At 54.5% G+C, this 19,424-nt stretch overlaps 1 protein-coding gene across 1 annotated transcript; it reads right to left on the reverse strand.

Moving 5' to 3' along the window:
• Nucleotides 1-449: 449 nt before the first annotated feature.
• CCDC78 (coiled-coil domain containing 78) lies at nt 450-14,147 on the reverse strand. Its single transcript, XM_042798572.1, has 14 exons — nt 13,649-14,147; nt 13,353-13,439; nt 12,897-13,076; nt 9,611-9,772; nt 9,483-9,527; nt 8,713-8,786; nt 8,028-8,106; nt 7,399-7,524; nt 6,108-6,319; nt 5,313-5,484; nt 4,580-4,623; nt 2,853-2,919; nt 1,446-1,546; nt 450-744 (listed from the first exon to the last, which is right to left on the reverse strand). Exons 1-14 carry the CDS (start codon nt 13,718-13,720, stop codon nt 618-620), a joined length of 1,548 nt encoding a protein of 515 aa, XP_042654506.1. The 5' UTR covers nt 13,721-14,147; the 3' UTR covers nt 450-617.
• Between the last annotated feature and the right edge of the window lie 5,277 nt (nt 14,148-19,424).

Genomic DNA, 19,424 nt, shown 5'->3' on the forward strand with positions numbered 1-19,424 from the left:
TGCCTTTGAGCAGCAGGGTGCTCCTGAAGCCAGAGCAGCCGCTGCTCCCGGCCACAGGCTTTGCTCCGCGTCCCTCTGAAGGCAGCTCCGGGGGGAGTTAGTCCAGCTCACCTCCCGCTGAAGGATCAGTTTGGTCCCTCTCACCTTATATAACATCCCTTTTACCACAGCAAAAAAAGGTTCACAGCTTAGACCAAAGCCTAGCTTGAACCAGCCCTGGTCTTACCTCTTAGAAGCTGAGAAGGGAGCAAAGGCAGGAGCAGAGTTAGCCCTCGGACTCTGGTCTAGGTCTGACCCAGGAGAAATGTTACGGCAGGAACGGGAAGCTGTCCCTGCAGCCCCACAGCAAAAAGCTGCCTGGGAACCTGACCCCGTGTCCCGAGGCACGATGTGCTTGGGGAACAGCAGCATTCCTACAGCTGAGGGGTCAGACGATAGACGAGACGCAGTTGTCTTGTCTCACTTTAGTACTGTGAATTTGAGACCAGGAACACCCACGTGGTTTCCCTCGCTGTGCCTCCCAGCTCTCAGCCGGGGAACAATACTTGCCCCAGCCAGTCCACGCGACAGTCGCTCTTTCATACGACTGTGCTGCTCCTCAGAGCTGTGGTGGAGAGCTACGGTTCGTGGCTGACCATCCTTCCAGCTCTGGGCAGTGAGTGAGTATCGGCCGCCCCAGCACTGAGCGCGCGTGGCACCTCGCTACCGGCGAGCTTCCTCAGCCGGAGGATCTCCTGCTTGTACCTGCAACGGGGGGAGCAGCGCCATCACTGCACGTGCAGTCACAGGCCTGAGCAATCCACTGAAACCTACGCTGTGCCTTGTGTTTGCCGTGCGCTGAGGACGCGCAGTCCCGGTTAACGCAGAGCATCCAGCCCAGGCACCGAGCCAGGCCGGGAACTGAGCCCTGGCAGATACAAAACCACAACCTTTTCCTGGGGTAGAGCTGTTTGTCGTCTCTGACAGGTAATGGTACCAGCAACAAGCCTGCGAGCCTGACCTGCGTTCACAGTCGAGCAGGCTGGGGAGTTACAGCTGCACCAGTGCTCGACAGACGTGCCCTGCTTGTTCTCACCCTTCCGTGCCTGAGCAGCTCTCCTCTCTGCTTCGGGGTGTGAGGAACCAGGGGGTTCCTGTAGAGCAGGGGCTGCTGGAAGGCTTTAGGTTTTAGGCAACCCCTCTCTTGGCTTCCTCCAAAGGATGGGTGAGCGCAGAGGGAAGGAGCCGGCCCCCCCCCAGCCCTGAGGAGCGAGGGATGGTGGCAGCTGCCCGCCCAGCTGGACGTGCTGCGGGACATCAGCCACGGCGGCAGCGCCGTGGGAAGGCAGCGGCAAGGTCGGGTGCTGACAGCGTGGCAGGCACGGCGATGGCGCCGGCGATTGGCCTGGGAGATAAACTTGGAGCACAGAGCAGAGGACACGTGAAGGGGGATCCTACCGTCTCACCTTGCAAGATGCTTATCTATGTATTCCTGCAGCTCCGACACCTGCTCTTCTGCCACGATCGCCCGAGTCAGCAGCTGGCTTCTCTCCTGCTCCAAATCTTCCTGGAGGGGCAAAAAACCACGGAGAAAACGGGGAGCTCTGTGAGATGGGATTGAAGTTGCCCGGTCCATCGCTTCCCCATTGCTCAGCTCCGGCACCGCTTGGCGTTAGGCTACAGAAGCAACTGAAAACTGATGCAGTCAGGGAAAGGAGCCTGGTGATGGTAGCACAGCTTTGTGCAGGCACCGCCGCAGCAGGGCATCGGCCGGGCAGATCAGGCAGCTTTCCCCAACCAGAGCACAGGCACGGGGGCCAGGGCCACCCCGGGACAGGCAGGAACCCCGGCTTGACAAACCACGATTTACACCCCCAAGAGCTTCACAGACAACTGGCTAGCTTTGGCCCTCAGACACAGCTTTCACACCTTTCCACTGGTAGCTTGTTGCAAAAGGAAGTGACCTTTCCTTTTAGATAAAAAAACCCCACATTTGTTTTTTGCACAGTGTCTCTGGGCAGTAGCCCAGGGAGGATCTGAGGCGCTTGACTGGGCTCATCCCAGAGGTGCCCAGCAGAGCCAGGAGCGGGGCTCGCTCCCCGTGCAGCTCTCCAGCCTCTCAGCTGCAGCCTCTCCCTTCTTTCAGCCACAAATATACACACAGTTTAGGTATTTAGCTTCAAGTGACCAGAGAATGGTGAAGAACATCCTTTGGTCGCTTTGGGCAGAGGAAGGCACGACGTGGAAGTGGGCTGGTAGCCTTGTCTACCACAGAAAACCAAAACCTCTGCTTGGTTCCCAAAGCCTTTTTCCCCGCGTATGGCAGGAATCTCAGCACCAACCCTTCTTCCCACTGCTGCCATCGCTGCCGGACGGTAAAGCCCACCTCAGCAAAGCCCACTCCCACTGAGCATCACCACAGTCTCATGGGTGCTGTAGGGAAGCTTTGCAGACGGAGAGAGCCCTCCTCCCCTCTCTGGGCCACCCCGTTCCCGAGTGCAGCACAAATAGCCTTGCACCCGGGGGGAAACAGACCGGGAAGCTGATTCTGATTCGGACTAGACTTGAACCAGGCTGAATGCAAACCCAGTTTGTTATACAGGTGCCTAAATGCTTGTGTTGAAATGTGAGATGGAGCGACACAGTCCAGCAATGAGCAGCCCTTTTAGTAGCAGGGACTGTGTGGCCTCGATACCTCACTGGCCAGGGACCTGCTGGTGTCACTTGGTGGGCTGAGGCCGAAGCCACAGCAAGGCTCTGTGGAAAGGTTCTCTGCTCCAGCCTGGAATGGGGTATTGGCCCCAGGACAGTGGATCTATGACATATGGGTAAACGTTAAGTTTTTATTCAGAGGGGCTGCTCCAGACCTTTACCTGGGTGTTATGTGCAAACTCTCGGAGCTGCTTCCTGACCTCTGCCCAGCCCTCCTCATCCAGCTGCCTAGGAGAGAAAAGCAGATTTTGATCATGCCCACACATTCAGATCCAGCCCATCTGCAGGTCACAGAGCTATGTCCAGGGGCCGGACACAACTCGTGCCCAGCCAACCATGAACCCCAGCGCTCTGAAGCTTTTCTCTCCCAATGCCCCAAACTTCCTCAGCGCATGCGGCGCCGTCCCCGTGCCCGGGCACGAGAGGCACAGCCCTTCTGCCAACCTGAGATTCCCCACTGTGACGGCTGGGTTTGTTCCAAGTTCACATCAACGCTCATACATCAGAGGACTCCGTGCAGAAAGAGTCCTTAACCTGACACTGCGGGACTGAATTTGATGGAAATAGAGAGCAATCAATGCCAAATGCCGGCGCTTTTCTTGTTTTGGAGCACAAACCCACCCGTTCTGGTCACCGAGCGCGATAGGTGAGCTGTCTGTGCAGCCCAGCCGTGGGAAAGTTCTTCCTACTCTGTCCCAGTCTGAATAAGCAAAATACAGGTCACATCTGATGCTTGGGGAATTTGGGTTGTGTGAAGGGAGGAATGCATTGTGCTCAAGAGCGGCTCCGCTGTGACCGCCAGAGTTCCCTCTGGTGGCTGCAGACTCCCAGCCCAGGCACCCGGGAAGTCATGGCTCAGATTTCATGGGAGCAGAACCCAAGGGAACAATAAACAGCGAAGCCACCCAGCTGATAAAGATGAGAAGCAGCAGGAATTATAGCCGAAGCGCTGCGGTAACACCGGGCCTCGTGTCTCTAGCTGGAGGAACAGCATGGATAAACCCATGAGCACACAGAAAACAAGTATTCAAAGCGTGTAGGGTCTCTTGGCAGCTGAAAAAACCCCACCTTAACGACAAGATGCATCACTAAAATTCACGTTCTAGTCTTTCTGTGTCTTCCTCCTGTGGTGAGTCTGCTACAATCCTATTTAAGGACTACTACTATTTTTCAGTGTGGAAAATATGGCAGAGCCTGGTTAAGGCTGAAGCTTTTCTCTGAGACACACTTCCAGAGCCCTGTGGCTCAGGCACTGACCGACTCCTCAGTCTGGCATCCAGTTAATGAAATATCCGATGTGTTTTTCTAGGCAGTACCTTTTAAAAGGCTGAAAAATCCCAGCTCAGATTTCTCCTACACTTTGTTCCACCTCTCCACAGACATAGTTGATAGAATTTCAACAGAATAACAGAGCGGGGGGGAAGAGACCCACCAAAAATGAGCAAATGAAAGGCGTGTCAGGAAGCCAGGGAGGTATCAGTACAGGGTCACCTAAGGATTCCAGCCCAGCTTCTGCACTGGGAGGGAGAAGAAACAAAACCATCCCAAACTGGTGGTGTTTCACTTGCCTTTCTCAGGTTGTGATCCACCAAAGCACTCAGGTGTATGGTTAACTTCGGCTTCTAAAGAGATCAGTGGGACTGCAAACGTGATTAAATCAAACATGTGCTTAAGACCTTTCTTGGATCGAGGCCCAAATGACCAACTCATTTCACCACAGGAAACGCTGCACTGAGATGACAGCTGGCTTTTCTTCTCAGATGAGTCCCTATCAGCTCGCTTTCTCCCTATTTATTACCGTCTCCAAGTAAAGCAGAAAAGACTTCTAAATCCACACAGCAAGAAGAATTCAGATTTAGAAATATCCCAAGAAACAAACAGCACTTACTGCTCGGGAGACAGCGGAAAGGCAGAGGTTTCTTTCAGTCTTTTCTGGAGGCAAAGGAAGAACAGTATTCCCGTAATTAAAAAATTAAACCATCGCAATCTCACCACAGACCCTGCCACTTTGAAGCGGCACAACATATCCTAGCGCTCTAACAGCCACTAGTGCCCTGGCAAGGAAGTGATGTGCAGTACAATCTTAAGGTTTAGGTCTCCCATCCTCTGAATTTTTAAATACGTGCATCTCACGCAGATCAAGAGACACGTCTCTGCCCAGGGGGGAGGACGCGGAGCTGACTGCCGTGTTTCTGACTGTAGTCTCCTGCTCAGTTAGTTCACGCTGAGGCAAAGGCATTCCAGAACAGAAAGCCCCATCCCCTCCTCCCTTACTCACCTCTTCCTTTAGCTGTGAGTGAGTGTGCTGGCCTGGCAGCTCTCCCACAACATCTGCTACTCCTCAGCCCCCCCCCCGAGCTCAGTGACCCCAATCTATGGGGCTGCCCAGCCTCCTGGATCTAACTGTAACTCACCCCTACGCAGGAGGGTTGAAGCAACGAGGGGACTGCTTGGACATCCTATTTCTTGCCAAAATGGGAAAGCGAGCAAGCACTACCCTTGCCTGTGCCATGGGCCCAACAAACCCTCGCGGAATGCCTAAGGAAGGGGCTGAGTCTGTCGCTTGTGAGACTCTCCCCACCAGTTTCGCCGCCACAGAAACCCAGTAGCCCAGCCACCACCTTCTGCAATTCGTGTAGTTGCATCTCCAGTTTTGCTTTATCCTCCCGCAGCCGGTTTAGCTCCCGGGTCGTGTTTGTCAGCAGCTCTGGGTCTGTGATGGAAAAGTGGAGCTCGGCAGGGCCACAATCCATGGCGCTGCTGCCCAAGGACCGGATCTGCTCTCGCTGGAGCCTGTAACATGCCAAGAGGGGTTACCCCCTGGTAGCTTTGGTTAGATAACAACATTGAGCATTTTTGCTGCTAATAGAAGTACCACTTGCTTGGGACCTGCTGGCTTCTGGCCCCTGAGAGCCAGTCCACCTGCAAAGGATAAGTGGGAGCAGTATGCACAATATTCCTGGGAGTGTTTCTGAGGGGAGCTTGTCCTAGAGCTATTTGTGGCTTTTATGTCACAAGAATTTCTGCTGCTTCCCACAGCCCAAGCTGCTGAGCGAGCTGTGGAGCAGAGCTGAGAGCACTGCAGGGACAGGCTGGGAAGCAGGAGTTATTTGTGGTACCTCTGCATTTCCACACCATCCAATGTGGAATCAATCGCTCATCCTAAATTTTACACAGGAGAAATGGATGCGGCAGCTCCAGGGTGTCCAGAGCACCCGGACGTGTGGCTGGAGACACCTTGCTCCTGGCTTGTCAAGAGCAGGGAGATAAACGTGCACTCCAGATCCTCTGCTCCACCTGGGAGCCCTGTTTGCCTCCCTCTCAGCCAGGGGTCTGGGTGCTACGGGGCACTTCCACTTGGTCCTTAGCAACCAGCTGAAGAGACAGAGGTAGCCCAAACCCTGGCTTAGCCCTACCCATAAGCAATCAGCAGGTTCTCATGCCTCTTGACCAAGTTCTTCATGCGTTTCTTGTAGCCACGTGCTGCCCTAGCTAGCTGCTCTTCCCGAGACTTGTAGGAAGCCCTGATGTCCTTCAGCATGCTGTCCACAAAGCGTTTCATGGGAGCACGATCGGCTGGGGCTTTGCCAGGCCCCGCTGCGTTGCTGGATTTGCCGTCCATGTAGTCCTTTAAACACAGAGAGAGAGAAATCAAGGTGATCAAGTTGTTCCCTAAGGCATGGAACCGATTTCCCAGAGAATATTTATGCTAACAGCACAGAGAATAGGGCATATCTTCCATTTTTGAAGAGCAGGAAAGACTAATTAACTACCAGCATGGCCCTTCAAGACAGAGAAGGCATCTGTACTATATCAGTGACCTGCCTAGGGAAACAAGTTGGTGTTGGGAGTTACCGTTTCTAGTACCTTATTCTTTCCACTGTGCCCCATCCTCTCTGCTAGCTAGGAGATGCTCCAACATTGCTCTGTTCAAAATTAAACTATTCTTAACAGTAAAAATTCCTTTGCTTAGTTTCCTGATCCATCACCACGCTGTGTTCTGAGGTACCAGACTTCTCCCAGCACAGAAGCTCTTGCCAAAACCTGCATAGTGCTACCTAGGTGGATAGAAAGAGATTTCTTCCCAGTCTCACTGCTCAATATAATCAGATATGATTATATTGAGTGTATTGGTATATAATCATGCCTGAACCTGCCTGAAACGCTTGCCTTGTGCCGAGTCCTCCCCATGCTCTGTGAGCCCTACTCTACTTCAGAGGTGCTTGTTCCCAGAGCAGGTCCCAGGCTGTTGTAGCCGACCAGGGAGGCTGGCAGAGCTCCATGTGGGGACAGCAGCAGAGTCACCACGGAGGCAGCGACAAAACCAGAAGTGGCATCGCCTGGCCTGCCGAGGGAAGTTGTCAGGGCAGTGGCGATTAGAAGCCAACTGGAAGGCAGCCTTACTAAATAAGAGGATCTTTCAATTCAAGTAATCTGACTTCCCTCTCCCAGCAGAAACTCCCAGACCATTTTGTGTGGCTATATAGGAAATCTGGGCAAGGAGAGGGGCTGGCATCTCCTCCCCCAGGCCAAGCTGAGGGCACAGAGCCCCGCTTCCAGCTGCAAGCATGGCTCCCCAAGCACCACCGCCTGCTCTGCTCCACAGCCCAGCAAGGAGGGGAAACAGCAGCAGCCTGCAAGAAGTCGGCAGCCAACATGGAGAGACCTCCCCCGGCCAGGAGAGCCCTGAGGGCTGGGGGTACCCACCGCCAGGTCCTTGATGTACTGCGTGAGCCGGGAGCGATATTCCTCGTTCAGCTCCTTCAGACGGAGCTGCAGCTGGGAGTTCTCCGCCTCCACCTCTTGGAGCTGGCTCTGGGAGGTGAGCAGCACCTAGGCACAGCAAACACGCTCGCTGCTGCCCTCGTCCTCCAGCCAAGCAAGGGGCACTAAGAAGCTCCATAAGAGTTGGGGGACTTAATTTCCAGATGTTCAGCTTCACTAAAGCTGGGAAGGTCCTGGGTTTTCACAGGAGCCCACTGGAAATGTTTATAGTCTCTATTCTCCTGCTACCTTCTGTCATTTGCAATCCCTCCCCTCGCTTCAGTGACTTCACCAACTCTTTCTAAATATCAGTGAACAAAATTCCTCCCACTACCTGTGGCAAGCAGCACCTTCCACCACGTGCATCGCACCCCCGGGAGAAGGAAGCTGCTCAGGGAGGAGCACCTGGGTATGACAAACTCCCTGGAGAGGGAGACGTGTCGGAATACCTCGATACAAGACATCCACCCCCTGCTAGCTCCAGGTGAAGCGCGTGGCACCCAGGAGGAGTGGATGAGCAGGGACAGTGCCAGAGCCTGGGTGCTGGGGGCTGGAAGGAAGCCTGCCCTTACTGCTGACTGCTCCGCCAGCTTGTGCTGGGTGTCCCCAGTCGCTCCCTTCGCCTCCTGCAGCTCCTTCCCCATCGCGATCCTGGGCACACAGGAAGAAGATGTGTTTATTTTAACCCCCAAAACTTCTCTGTAGGTCCAATACAGCCCAGCTTTGAGAAGGAACTCACTACAGGATGACAGAAACCTCTCAGCAGCAGCTGCCAGCCTCCGGATATCTGCCAACCAGCAGCCACAGAGCTCTCGCAACCGAAGGTGAATGTCCTCCCCAGTCAGAGGGTCTAGTTCTGCAGTGTCCCTGCTGTGGCAACCTTTGCTGGGACACTGACCCCATCCCAATCTGTCTACAGAAGAACTGCTGTGGGGGCAAGGGTGAGAGCTGGATTCATCTCTGGGCTGTCACACATTTGCTGTGTGTGTCACCAAAGGTGGATTTTGAAAGGTGCATGGGCCAGTTGGGTACCTAAACACCATCAACTTTTAAGCACACAGCTAACCCTCTTAAGAGCCTTGAAAACATCAGGTTTTGCTTCCAGGCCTCACTTTTTCCAAGGGTGAATCATCAGTTCCCACCCTGTACCCCTCCAAAGGCAGGCTGCCTCCTCGTCTGGTCCCAAGGATCGAATTCAGCTGCAGTGAGCTCCATAAATGCCCAGCCAAACAGAAGGACATGCCCTCAAGCACTCACACTCTCTCTTCCAGCTTCTGCTGCTGCGAATCATAGGTTTTCTTCAGTTTTTCAAGCTCCACTTTTATGTGGTCCTGGTTTCCAAGCAACCGAGGGACAAACAAAGAGGAAGATGAGACAGAGGGTTGAGCTCAGAGAGGGATTTGTGAATGGGCAAGAAGTGAGGAAAGCCTCCAGCTGAGTATAAGTCCAGCTGAGCAGTGACACACTGGGGAAAGGACAGGTTCAACTGGGAGTGACCAGGGCTCTGTAGCACACCAGAACTGGAGTCTGGTCTGGAGACAGAGCACACGTGTTGCTCTCCCAAGGGAAATGCTCGTGCTGAGAGTCAGATTCCCAGCAGGAGCTGATGGTGGAGCCCAAGCTGTTTTCGCACGGGATGCAGATGGGAAGGAGGCAGGGAGCATCTCCGTGCTCTCAGTTTTGGGTGCTTTATCACCTCCATCTTTCTCAGGTATTGGCAAGAAAAAAGTAAGTAAGTGTCCTCTGCACTTGTTGGCTTTTAAACTCCTGCCTCTGTTCACCCAGGGGCACTGATTGAGGGAACCACAGCTGCCCTCTCTCAGCTTTTGCCTGCACAAGATCTAGTTATTCTAGTCTCAGTTTTCAACTGCATAGCTTAAAAAAAAAAAAATAAAAAACCAACAACTAAATTCAGGCATCAGCTCATCCACAAAATTCAAGTCAGCACCAGGAGGTGCCAGCCACAGTCGGAATAAATTCCCCCTCTGCTTCCCCAAGGATCCAGCAGCAGAACCCCACACACTCACGTTTCTCTCCAGCTGCTCATGTTCAGAGGCAACTACATCTTCTGGCTGGTTTTAGTAAGAGACAGCAGAAGGTGCCTGTTAGATCCCTGTTCTCCAAGGAGCTGGTGACAGGGCAGAGAGGTCCTTACCTTCACCTTCCGAGCAGAGAGACGACGCACCACTGCTCTCGCTCTTTCCAGCTCGGCAGAGGATTCATTGGCAGGGGAGCAGTTGCTCTCTGTGTGGGGAAGGGTGCTCCTGGTCTTGGCCAGGTTGAGCAGCTCTAGGCTGAGCTCTTCATTCTTCATGACCTGCCAGGTCAAACAAGAAGGAAAGAGCTTCTGAAATCCTGCCTCTCCAGCTTCATGTGCTGTCTGTTCAGCACATATCCGCTGCTCTTGGCGTGTACACAAGGCAGGCACTCACGTCCCCTCCTGAAAGCAAGTTTTATTTTTAGTTCTCTCTCATATGTCCAAAGATGTCAGTGATTCTCAAATTCTCATGGAAATACAGGGTGTCATCGCCAGGCATCTGGATTATCCACATGTAACCTCACTCCCTCTGCCCATCTCGCTCTCACATTCAGAGATCCCAGTGCCAGCCCAGCCCCGGGCACAGCTCTGCCACCAACTCTCCATCGTGACCTCCAGCCTCCCTCCTCACTCTAACCCTGTACCCTCCATGCAGCTTCCCAACACTTCAGGCATGTCTTTCCCCACACAATGCTGGACTCCATAGGGTAAGAGAAGGGCCAAATCTCCATCCATCTAGGCTGACGCCACCCAGCTAATTCCAGTTTTGTTTGAATGCATCCCTCCAGCAGCAGGCAGCCCACAGCACCGTGTAGGCAGCAAGATTCAAAGCGATGCTGGTGTGAAGTGACACATTTCCAAAAGATAAAGAGGATCTGAATGAGAAAGGCTCTGTTACAGGTGATCTGGAAGGAACACTGGGGGAATTCATGTCTCACGGGAGGGTTTCTATGTAGATAACAAAGCTTTGATGGGGTTTATGACTGGGGACAAGCTTGAGTAATTGTTACCATGGCAGTGAATTGGGAGGATGGGAGGCAGAGGTCATCTGAGTCATCCGTGGAGAGAATAGCTTATCAAAAGATAGCACAGGGTGGGCTGAGGGAGAGAGGAGAGGAGAAAAGAGGCTGACAAAGAGGTGAGATATACAGCTGTGAAAACTGACAGCTACGCAGAGACAGTCTGCTTGTTCTCCAACCCAAAACGATCCATCTGCAGCTGTCAGCCCTGACAATTTGATCAGAGGGGGTCACACAAACGCAGAAGTACCAGTTTAGCAAAAGAAAGAGGCAGTCCCCTGTTCGATGGGCTTCCCTGCCTCCCCTGGGCTCACCAGCCTGGCCAGGCTCCAGGGAAAACCCTGGCGTGGAACGGGTTCACAGCCATTTGGGTTCCCTCCGACAGCCTCACTTTGTACCGCCGCTGCAGACGGCGTAAGCCTGCCGAACAAAAGAGGAGGAGGAAACGGAGAGTCGAGGAAAGGTCAGAGTCTTGAAAAGGAAGAATTTACAGCGAGTTAGAAAACAGGCACAAAGTGTCTGACTGGCATCTTCTGGAAGGCACTTCCCCAGGGACAGGCAAGGCCAGCTCCTTCGCCTGGGACAGACACAGGGCGATGTGTGAATCGAGCCGTACAATGGGGGCCGCGACAATTCAGAGGCTCGAACTGTTCCCGTACAAGGGATGGTGAATGAGCTCGCCGAGCTGCTTCTGCGCCAAGCAGCCATGACAACATATTGGCAAGGTCACAAGTAGCACTTGTAATTGGGAATGTGTAAAAGGTTCATTGTCTCCCCAGAAGAGCGCTGGGGAAGGGGAGGGGGCAGAACCACAGACTGCTTTTCCCATTTCCTTTGGGAAAGTCCACACTGGGAAAATAATGAGCAAGAGGCCCATGCCACGACAAGTCCCAGCCTGCCAAGTTGGAGCCTCTTTCGCTTTAGGCAGGGATATTTGGTAGTCGGAGCCAAGAAACTGGGGTAAAAACCTCAGCCTACTGATTACAACCAAGGAGTTCACCTTTGGCTTTTGGACCCTGCTCCACCACTTCTTCAGGATGCTATTCAGGCACATAACTGAATCCATGTGCTTTCACTCTCTGAAACATTCCAGGATCTACGTGAAAACAGTGTGTTACTACTGATAACCTGCTAAACTCGTCGTTTAGAGATGTCAGCCACCTGAAAATCCCATTTTTGACAAACACATTGCACCCCCTTGGGGCCAAGAAGCAACCAAGATTGCTGAACGCCGCGCTTCCCTCCGCGAGCCTGTGTCTCAGCAGCGTGCTGCCTTGCTGGCAGTCAGCTGCATGCGCTCTGCCTCGCGCTCCGGCAGGACGACAGGGTAGGTTCACACCCCTGCAAGCAGCTGAGCTTGCTTCCTCGTAAGAAATTTCCATTTCTCAGCTTACAGGAGACAAACGAGAGCTTCACAAGAGTCACTAACTCCCTTATTTGCAACGGGATGATCATGACCTTGTATCCTCCTCTACTGGAGCTCTGCAGACCATTGCTCACCATAAAGACAGATTGGGCACTGCGAAAACCAGCATGCCTGGTCCCAGCCCCACATCTTCCCATTGCGGCTCTACACAGGGCCAGCATGGTAAACCAGGTCATTTGGCTGAACCAGCTAAACTATCTGCCAGGGGGAGGGAGGCAGGAGGGTGTCAGTCATTCGATCCAATTCAAAAAAGAAGAAGAAGCGAGAGTGGGGAGAGGGAGGGAAGAGAGGCAGATCTATTGAAGTAGCTATTCTTGCCAAAGAAATACAGAAATCTGGGTCCAAAAGACTTTAGTTAATAATTGCTAAGCTAACAGTTCACCAGGAAATTTGCTATATTTTAAGGAACAATCAGGCACTTGCTTACATTCAGTGTTTTTATAAACTTGACGACCTCAAGAACTTCCAGGTCCTTTCCCGCCACTGTACAAAAATGAGAGCCGCTACAATCAGTTCACGTGCAGCCTGCACAAGCCATGCAGAAAAAAGGGAAACAAAGCGTGCTGGCAGTTAAGAGGGACCTGCGACGTGCACTCAGACCAGCCCCGCAGTGACCTCCTCGTTTCTGCTAGTGACGGGGATCTGTGATGGCGTGAAAAGAGAAAGGCTCTGACAGCGGGGTGCCCAGAAGAGCAGGCGGGTCAGCGTGGGCTCAGCACCGGCCCTGCTGAGCAGAGCAGGTTCTGCAAGCCCTGCTAGAAGGTGACCGTGTTACATGAAATCCCTGGGCCCTGAAAACAAAACCATGCCCAAGCTACGCTGTCTCACAGCTGACAAACCTTACTGGACCCGAGCTGTGATGGGGACACGCAACCCAAAGCCGCCCCAGCTGTCTGTAGATCAGGTAACTGTGAGATGGAGCCGAGAACACCAGAACGAACACTGCAGCCTGTCTCACCTCCTGGTCCAGTTCTTTGCCTAGGGCCAGGTAGTTGCTTTTCAAAATGATGTATTCATCCGCCAGCTCCTTCCGACTGGTCTCCAGAGCACGCAGGTGTTCCTGTAAGGCATCTCGCTCCCCAGTGACTTTCTCACCGCTGAGCTCCAGCTCCAGCACGCGGTTCTCCAGGGCCAGGATCTGCAAAGGGGAGGCAGCAGAATCAGACTGTGGCAGAGGCCAGCAGCAATCACATGGCACATTTATTTGGCCAGACAGGTTCCGGCACGCTATGACTTAAAGAGAGAGGCGTTTCATGTGAGTTTCGTGGTGTCTGGGGCATGAGGGGGGAAGCCATTGCTATAGCTAAAGCCAGGAGAATATGCCAAGCAAAGTAAAGATGGATGTATAACCGACTGCAGTTCTGGATGAAGGTATTGGCAGAGCTGAAACCGGTTACTTCAAACTTTTGGATACCATGTTTCTCAGTTCAAAGTTCTCTGTCTCATACTGCTCCTTCATTTTGTTTGTCTCGATCTGGAGATCAACGAGGTCTTTGGAAATCTAGGAGAGAGCAAGGACATCATAAAGGCCATGGGCTGATTCTGAGGCCGAACATACTGTTTCAACAGGTCACACCAGGGAATTAGAGCAGAACACCCCTCCCTAGAAAGAGGCCTCAACATTTCCCACTAGATTTTCCACTGCAGATTTACTGGCCTCACACGGCTTCATGGCTCAGTTCTCTTCAACTCCCAAAGTATTTGTTTTACCTTCAGTTTTTCCTCTTCACTGAAGACCATTCTGGCTGACAAATCTGTTTTGGAGCCAGCCAGCTTCCCCATCCTCTCCTGCAGGTCTCCGAGCCGGTACAACCTCTCATTCCTATCCTGCAGCTGCACCTAGAGACACACAACAGCTCTGACAGCTGGTGCAAAGCCTACAGAGCCCTCCTCTCCCACAGGGTATTCTCCCACCGTGGCGCTGGTGGAAGAGCAGAGCACATCCAGCTTTTCAGAGCTTGAACAGATTGTAGATGGGATTTTCAGCTGCCATTTTCCTCCTGTGATTAGGAGTTCATCTGCAGAGCGCTGGTTCCATGACCCAGAAAGGGGCTGCAGACCATATATTTTTGTTAGCAAGATGCTGCACGTGCTCTGTCAGAATACTTACGTTCTCATTCTCTGTAACACTTCCAGAATCCATGTGCTCAGAGGCTAGGATCTTTGCACGGTATCAGGCAGGCAGCGATTGAAGAGCAAAGGAAGGATCTAAGGATCTCTATGGGAGCAACTTTTCCCTTGAGGTCTGGCACAAGCGACGTTGCTATCAACTTTGGTTACTAGAGGGTGCGGCATCCACCTTGATTTTAAGGTGGAGCCAATTACTACAGCCACCCCAAGAGCTGTTAGAGGAAAATAAATTATACTCATCAGGAGGTTTCTGAATTCCTGAGACGGCACACAGCAGATACTGAAACAAGCAGCTTAGCAGACACTCCCAGGGAAGCAATATTGCCAGCTAGGAGGTACCATTCTGTTTATATTATGGACTCTTCCCAAAATCTGTCTGTAGGAATGACCTCCATCTCTATTGCAGGGATCTTTAGACAATCTGATTAACCCATTAATGAATCCATTAATCCAACCATCCAGTAGCAACCAACATCAACTTGCTTCCAGGCAATTTTGATCTCTACAGTCCTTGCATCTCCTGTGTCAATGAGCCATCCAAAGGATCTTTGAGCTCTGACTGAGCTACAGCTGGTGACAGCAAAGACCTTCCCCAGTTTATCACTTCACATCAGAGATGCTATGTGGAAAAATGTAAGTTTTAAAGCAAAGCATGCTCTGAAACAAACTCTGATTAGCCCAGAAAGAGCTAAAACTCAATTGTGCTGGTCTACACGCTGCCACTGACTCCAAACAGTGACCATCCAGGCCTGAACGGGACAACTCCCAAGTGTGTGCAAAGCTAAAAGTACTTGAACAGAGTCTCCAAGGTAAGATCGAGGGTAACAGGGAGCCCAAGACACGGTGGATAATGCTGGAAGACCTGGTGAATGGCAGCCATGGGGTAAAATGAATTCCAGTTCTTAATCTCCTCATCTCAGGCTTATTATCACTGCTATTTCTGTAGAGTGGGTGAGTTTAGGTAAGAATCTGTCTCTTACAGAATATAAGCTTTGACAATATAATGTTCAAAAAAAGACCATAACTCTGAATAACTCCTTAGTATCTGTCAAAGCTAAGAGGATGAAAGTGGGAGAGGGCCCATCCTGATAGAAGCACCATGCTGAGCAGTTTACCAGCTCCTCACCAGTGGCACCTGGTCCAGGCTGTTGGAAAAGATCCCGTAGAACCTCGACACGGATTGCATGACCGGGCACGGAAGGGACACCCAGGGGATGAGCTCTTTTGGGGCTCAAGGGAAGGAGGAGCTAATGAAACATACAATTATGTCATATTTTTCTGCAAAAGAACTTAACAGACCTGAAGTAATTTTATTAAGGTAATGAAAGTGCTGATGAGAATTCACAGTCTCTTCACACCCACTGTGGAGCAGAAAGCTAAATTCACACACCGCCCACAGAGCTGGGGGCTCAGAAGTCTCCGGCACACGAAGGAGCCGATCCGCAGCTCCGCTCCCCAGGCAGATGCCGGCTCCCACCGGCTCTCAGCCGTGCACGGGCCCCCCAGGGACAGGCACTCCCAGCCCAGGGACTGCCCCGGCACCAGCAGCCCAGACCCCGAGACACCCAATTCAGGAGGGCAAAGAGCCCGCCCTGTCACCCCGGCAAAGCCAGGCGCTCCCCGTTTCACCTGGCAGATGGCAATAACAAGACTAACAGACATCCACACATACACTATTATTTACAGCCCTGCGATGCCTGGGAGACCCAGGTAAAACCACCTTTGTGGCGGGTGCTGTGACCACTTTTCCTGTGGTTTGGAAATCTGACGCAAATTTTGCCCTGGCTGATAGCACAAATAGCAAAATCAGGCAGAGGAATGAGGTTTTAGGGTGTCATTGCGGCCCAAAATCTCTGTCACTGCTCCAGAGCAAAACCAAACAAAAAGTAGACGTTTTATTAACCCCACTAAGAGCTGAAACGCCAATCGTGTACTGAGTTTTTCTTTCACTCTTCTTGTCAAGGGCACTTTTAACACAGCTCGTGTGGTGGCTGGAACATCAGCGAGCTCTGAGGTACGGAACTTTCACCTGGGATGCAGCTCTCAGATGTGAAAACGCTCCCCAAATCCACAGCAGCTCAAGGAAACCGGTTGAAGATTTCGAGCAGGCAGCCTGCCAGACCCACGCCCACTGTTTATTTTCGTATTTCCAGCGCCAGCCAGGTGTGCCAGCCCTCGGTGGGGACACACACCTCACTCTGCAGGGGCACTCTGCCCCCCGGGGCCGCTTCGGCAGGGCCCGGCACAGCCTGAGCACAGCGACTGGCTCCATCTGCCCTCCGCCGCCAGCAAAGTGATTTTGAATCCTCTCCCGGGTCTCTCCAGGCCCTGAGCGGCCAGCGGAGCCGAGGCTGCCCGGTGCGGCGGGAGCATCCCCCGGCGGGCCCGCACGCCTGGAGGTGCAGAGGCCGCAGCGGGCGCGGGGAGCGGCCACGGGCCGAGGGGCTGGGCGATGCCTCCTGGGGGGAGCCCGGTCGCCGGGGGAGCGCAGGGCGGCGAGGCCTTCCGCCCGCGCCTCAGCCCCCGGCACCGAGGGGGCGGCCGGTGCCCCGGGCCCGGCTTCGCCCGGTACCGCCGCGGCCCGTTGCCAGGGCAACCGGCGCTTCCGGGGGCGGGCGGCGGGGCGGCAGCGCCGCCTGGCGGCGGGAGGTCACACCGGGGTCAGGGGGCTGCGGCGGGGCCTGGGGCGCTTCAAGGGGCACCCACAGCTCGGGCGGGCACCCACAGATCCTCCGGGCACCCACAGATCCTCCGGGAACCCACAGATCCTTGGGGGCACCCACAGCTCCTCCAGGCACCCACAGATCCTCTGGGAACCCACAGCTCTGCAGGGCACCCACAGATCCTCCGGGAACCCACAGATCCTTGGGGGCACCCACAGCTCCTCCAGGCACCCACAGATCCTCTGGGAACCCACAGCTCTGCAGGGCACCCACAGATCCTCTGGGAACCCACAGCTCTGCAGGGCACCCACAGCTCTGCAGGGCACCCACAGCTCCTCTGGGCACCCACAGATCCTCCGGGCACCCACAGCTCGGGCAGGCACCCACAGATCCTCGGGGGCACCCACAGATCCTCTGGGCACCCACAGCTCTGCAGGGCACCCACAGATCCTCGGGGGCACCTACAGATCCTCCGGGCACCCACAGCTCCTTGGGGCACCCACAGCTCCTCGGGGAACCCACAGCTTCTCGGGGCACCCACAGTTCCTCCGGTCACCCACATCTCCTCTGGGGAACCCACAGCTTCTCTGGGGCACCCACAGCTCCTCGGGGGTCCCCACTCCCACCTCACTGCAGCACGGCTCCTCCTTCCTCCCCCTCCTATACTGACAGGCTACAAGAAGGTCTTCTCCAGGCCGGACCACCCCAGTGCTCCCAGCCTTTCTGCACTGGAGAGGTTCTTCCAGCCCCCGACCATTGCCCTGGGCCCCTCCGGACCCGCTCTGACAGGTCCAGGTCTGCCTTGTGCTGGGACCCCCGAGCTGGGCACGTGCTCCAGGGGGGGTCACACAGGAGTCGAGGGAGAGAATCACCTCCCTTGACCTGCTGGCCGTGCTGCTTGTGATGCAACCCTGGAGGTGATGGGTTTTTGCTGGGCTGCGAGTGGCCGCTGCTGGCTCATGTCCCATTTGTCATCCCCCAGCCTCTCCAGGTGCTTCCCGGCGGGGCTGGGACGGGGCAAGCCTGGCTGCAGGCAGCACGGGGGGTCATGGCTGTCCGACTTCAGGCAGGGGGAAGGCGCGCAGCCCCTTTGCCACGCTCCTGCCCCATCCCACTGCCTGGGTGCCCTGAAGACCGGGGTGCTCCCTCCATCACCCATCGCTGGGACAGGCTCTCCTGCTGTCTCCTGTCCCCACGCACCTCCAACCCCCTGCTCCCAGGGATTCCCCTTTTCCCCCAAAACTCAGGCTTTGGGAAATTTCCCATCTGTGCCTCCAGCAATGGCCCTGGCCACCCTGAGTCATGGCTTGGGGACGTCCTTGCCTCCCCAGTCCAACCAGCCTGGCCAGACTGGTGGCGGTGATGCGGTTTCACGTGGTCGCATGGGCCACCAGCGTGGTAATTAGCTTGCCCAAGAGCCACCGGCACGTTGGCTTGCTTTCCCAACTCCCTGCATGAGCCTGCTGCAGCAGGGCATGATCCAACATTTGAACCTTTGCTGGAGGATGCCAAACCCTTTTGCCACCACTACTGTGTCCCCATCTCCACCAAAGTGGGACTTGTTGAGTGAAAAATGGTGCAGCGCAATAGATGGAGATCAGGATGACCAGAAATGTGGGCAGCTAGTGAACGCCAAGCAAAGCCCATCTCCACCAGGAGGGTCTCTCCAGGAGGGAGCTTGGTCCCCAAAGGTGTCCCCAGGAGAGTGGCAGAAGCTTTGGGATGTCAGTGTTACCCATCCCGGCTCGCTTAGGTGGCAGCATCGGGGCTCACACATTTTTGGTTCGGGATGAGGAGCAGCAGCGCCGGTTGCCCTGGCAACGCGAGATGCTCTCCTCCAGATGGAGACAGTATTTGGCAAGAGTTGCTAAAAATACTTTGCTCAGCTGTGACACCACCCCCTGTGTCGCATCCCCACTCCCACCAGGGCTCAAACTGGGCCGGTTCTGTCCCTGCCGGTACCCAGAGCTGGCCCTGGGCCACTCACTGTGGCGGTGGGATGGGCCAGGGAGCTCCCGGGGTCCCACCAGCCCCCCTGGCTCCAACAGACCTGGCAGAGCCAGCAGCTCCGGTCCCCTCCCAGCTCGGTCAGCCCAAGCAACTGGGGACAGAACAGGGAGCAAGGGACAGCTGGTGGCATTTACCCACGTGAAGGAATGGGGAGAGCTCCCTGGGGATGAACCTGCAGGCACAGGAGGGCTGCTGGGGAAGGTAATGATTCCTTAGAGTTTAAAGAGGTTTAAAAGTGGGGTTTTTTTATGATTTTGCTGCTTTTCTTCTAATACCATTACAGCCTTCTCCATGGCAACCAGGTGGGGTGGCTCAGACTTTGGTCCCAGCCAGGGAGATTAGCTGCTGGAGCTGAAATGATGAGGGGATCCGTTGGGGAGGACTGCGCTGACCAGGGCAGCGGTGCGAGGAGGACATCCATGGTAGGGACCCAAAACAAGGTCCCCATGGTGGCTGCTGTGCCGTGGTACTCCGGGCTTGTGTGACATCCTAGTGTGCAGGTGTGACATCCCAGTGTGCAGGACAGGCTCACAGTGATGCTGGAGGGACCCACCGAGCCATGGGGTGCAAGCATCCCCTGCCACAGGCGGTGGGACACGCCTGGAGGAGATGCCCTCGAGGAGGTTTAAAGGTGGAGACAGGTCTAGCTCCTCCCCGCACCGCAGCCACATTGTGAAGGGATT

This window comes from Tyto alba, unplaced genomic scaffold (assembly GCF_018691265.1).
Source record: "Tyto alba isolate M040663 unplaced genomic scaffold, T.alba_DEE_v4.0 Super-Scaffold_28, whole genome shotgun sequence".
Classification (NCBI taxonomy): Eukaryota; Metazoa; Chordata; class Aves; order Strigiformes; family Tytonidae; genus Tyto; species Tyto alba.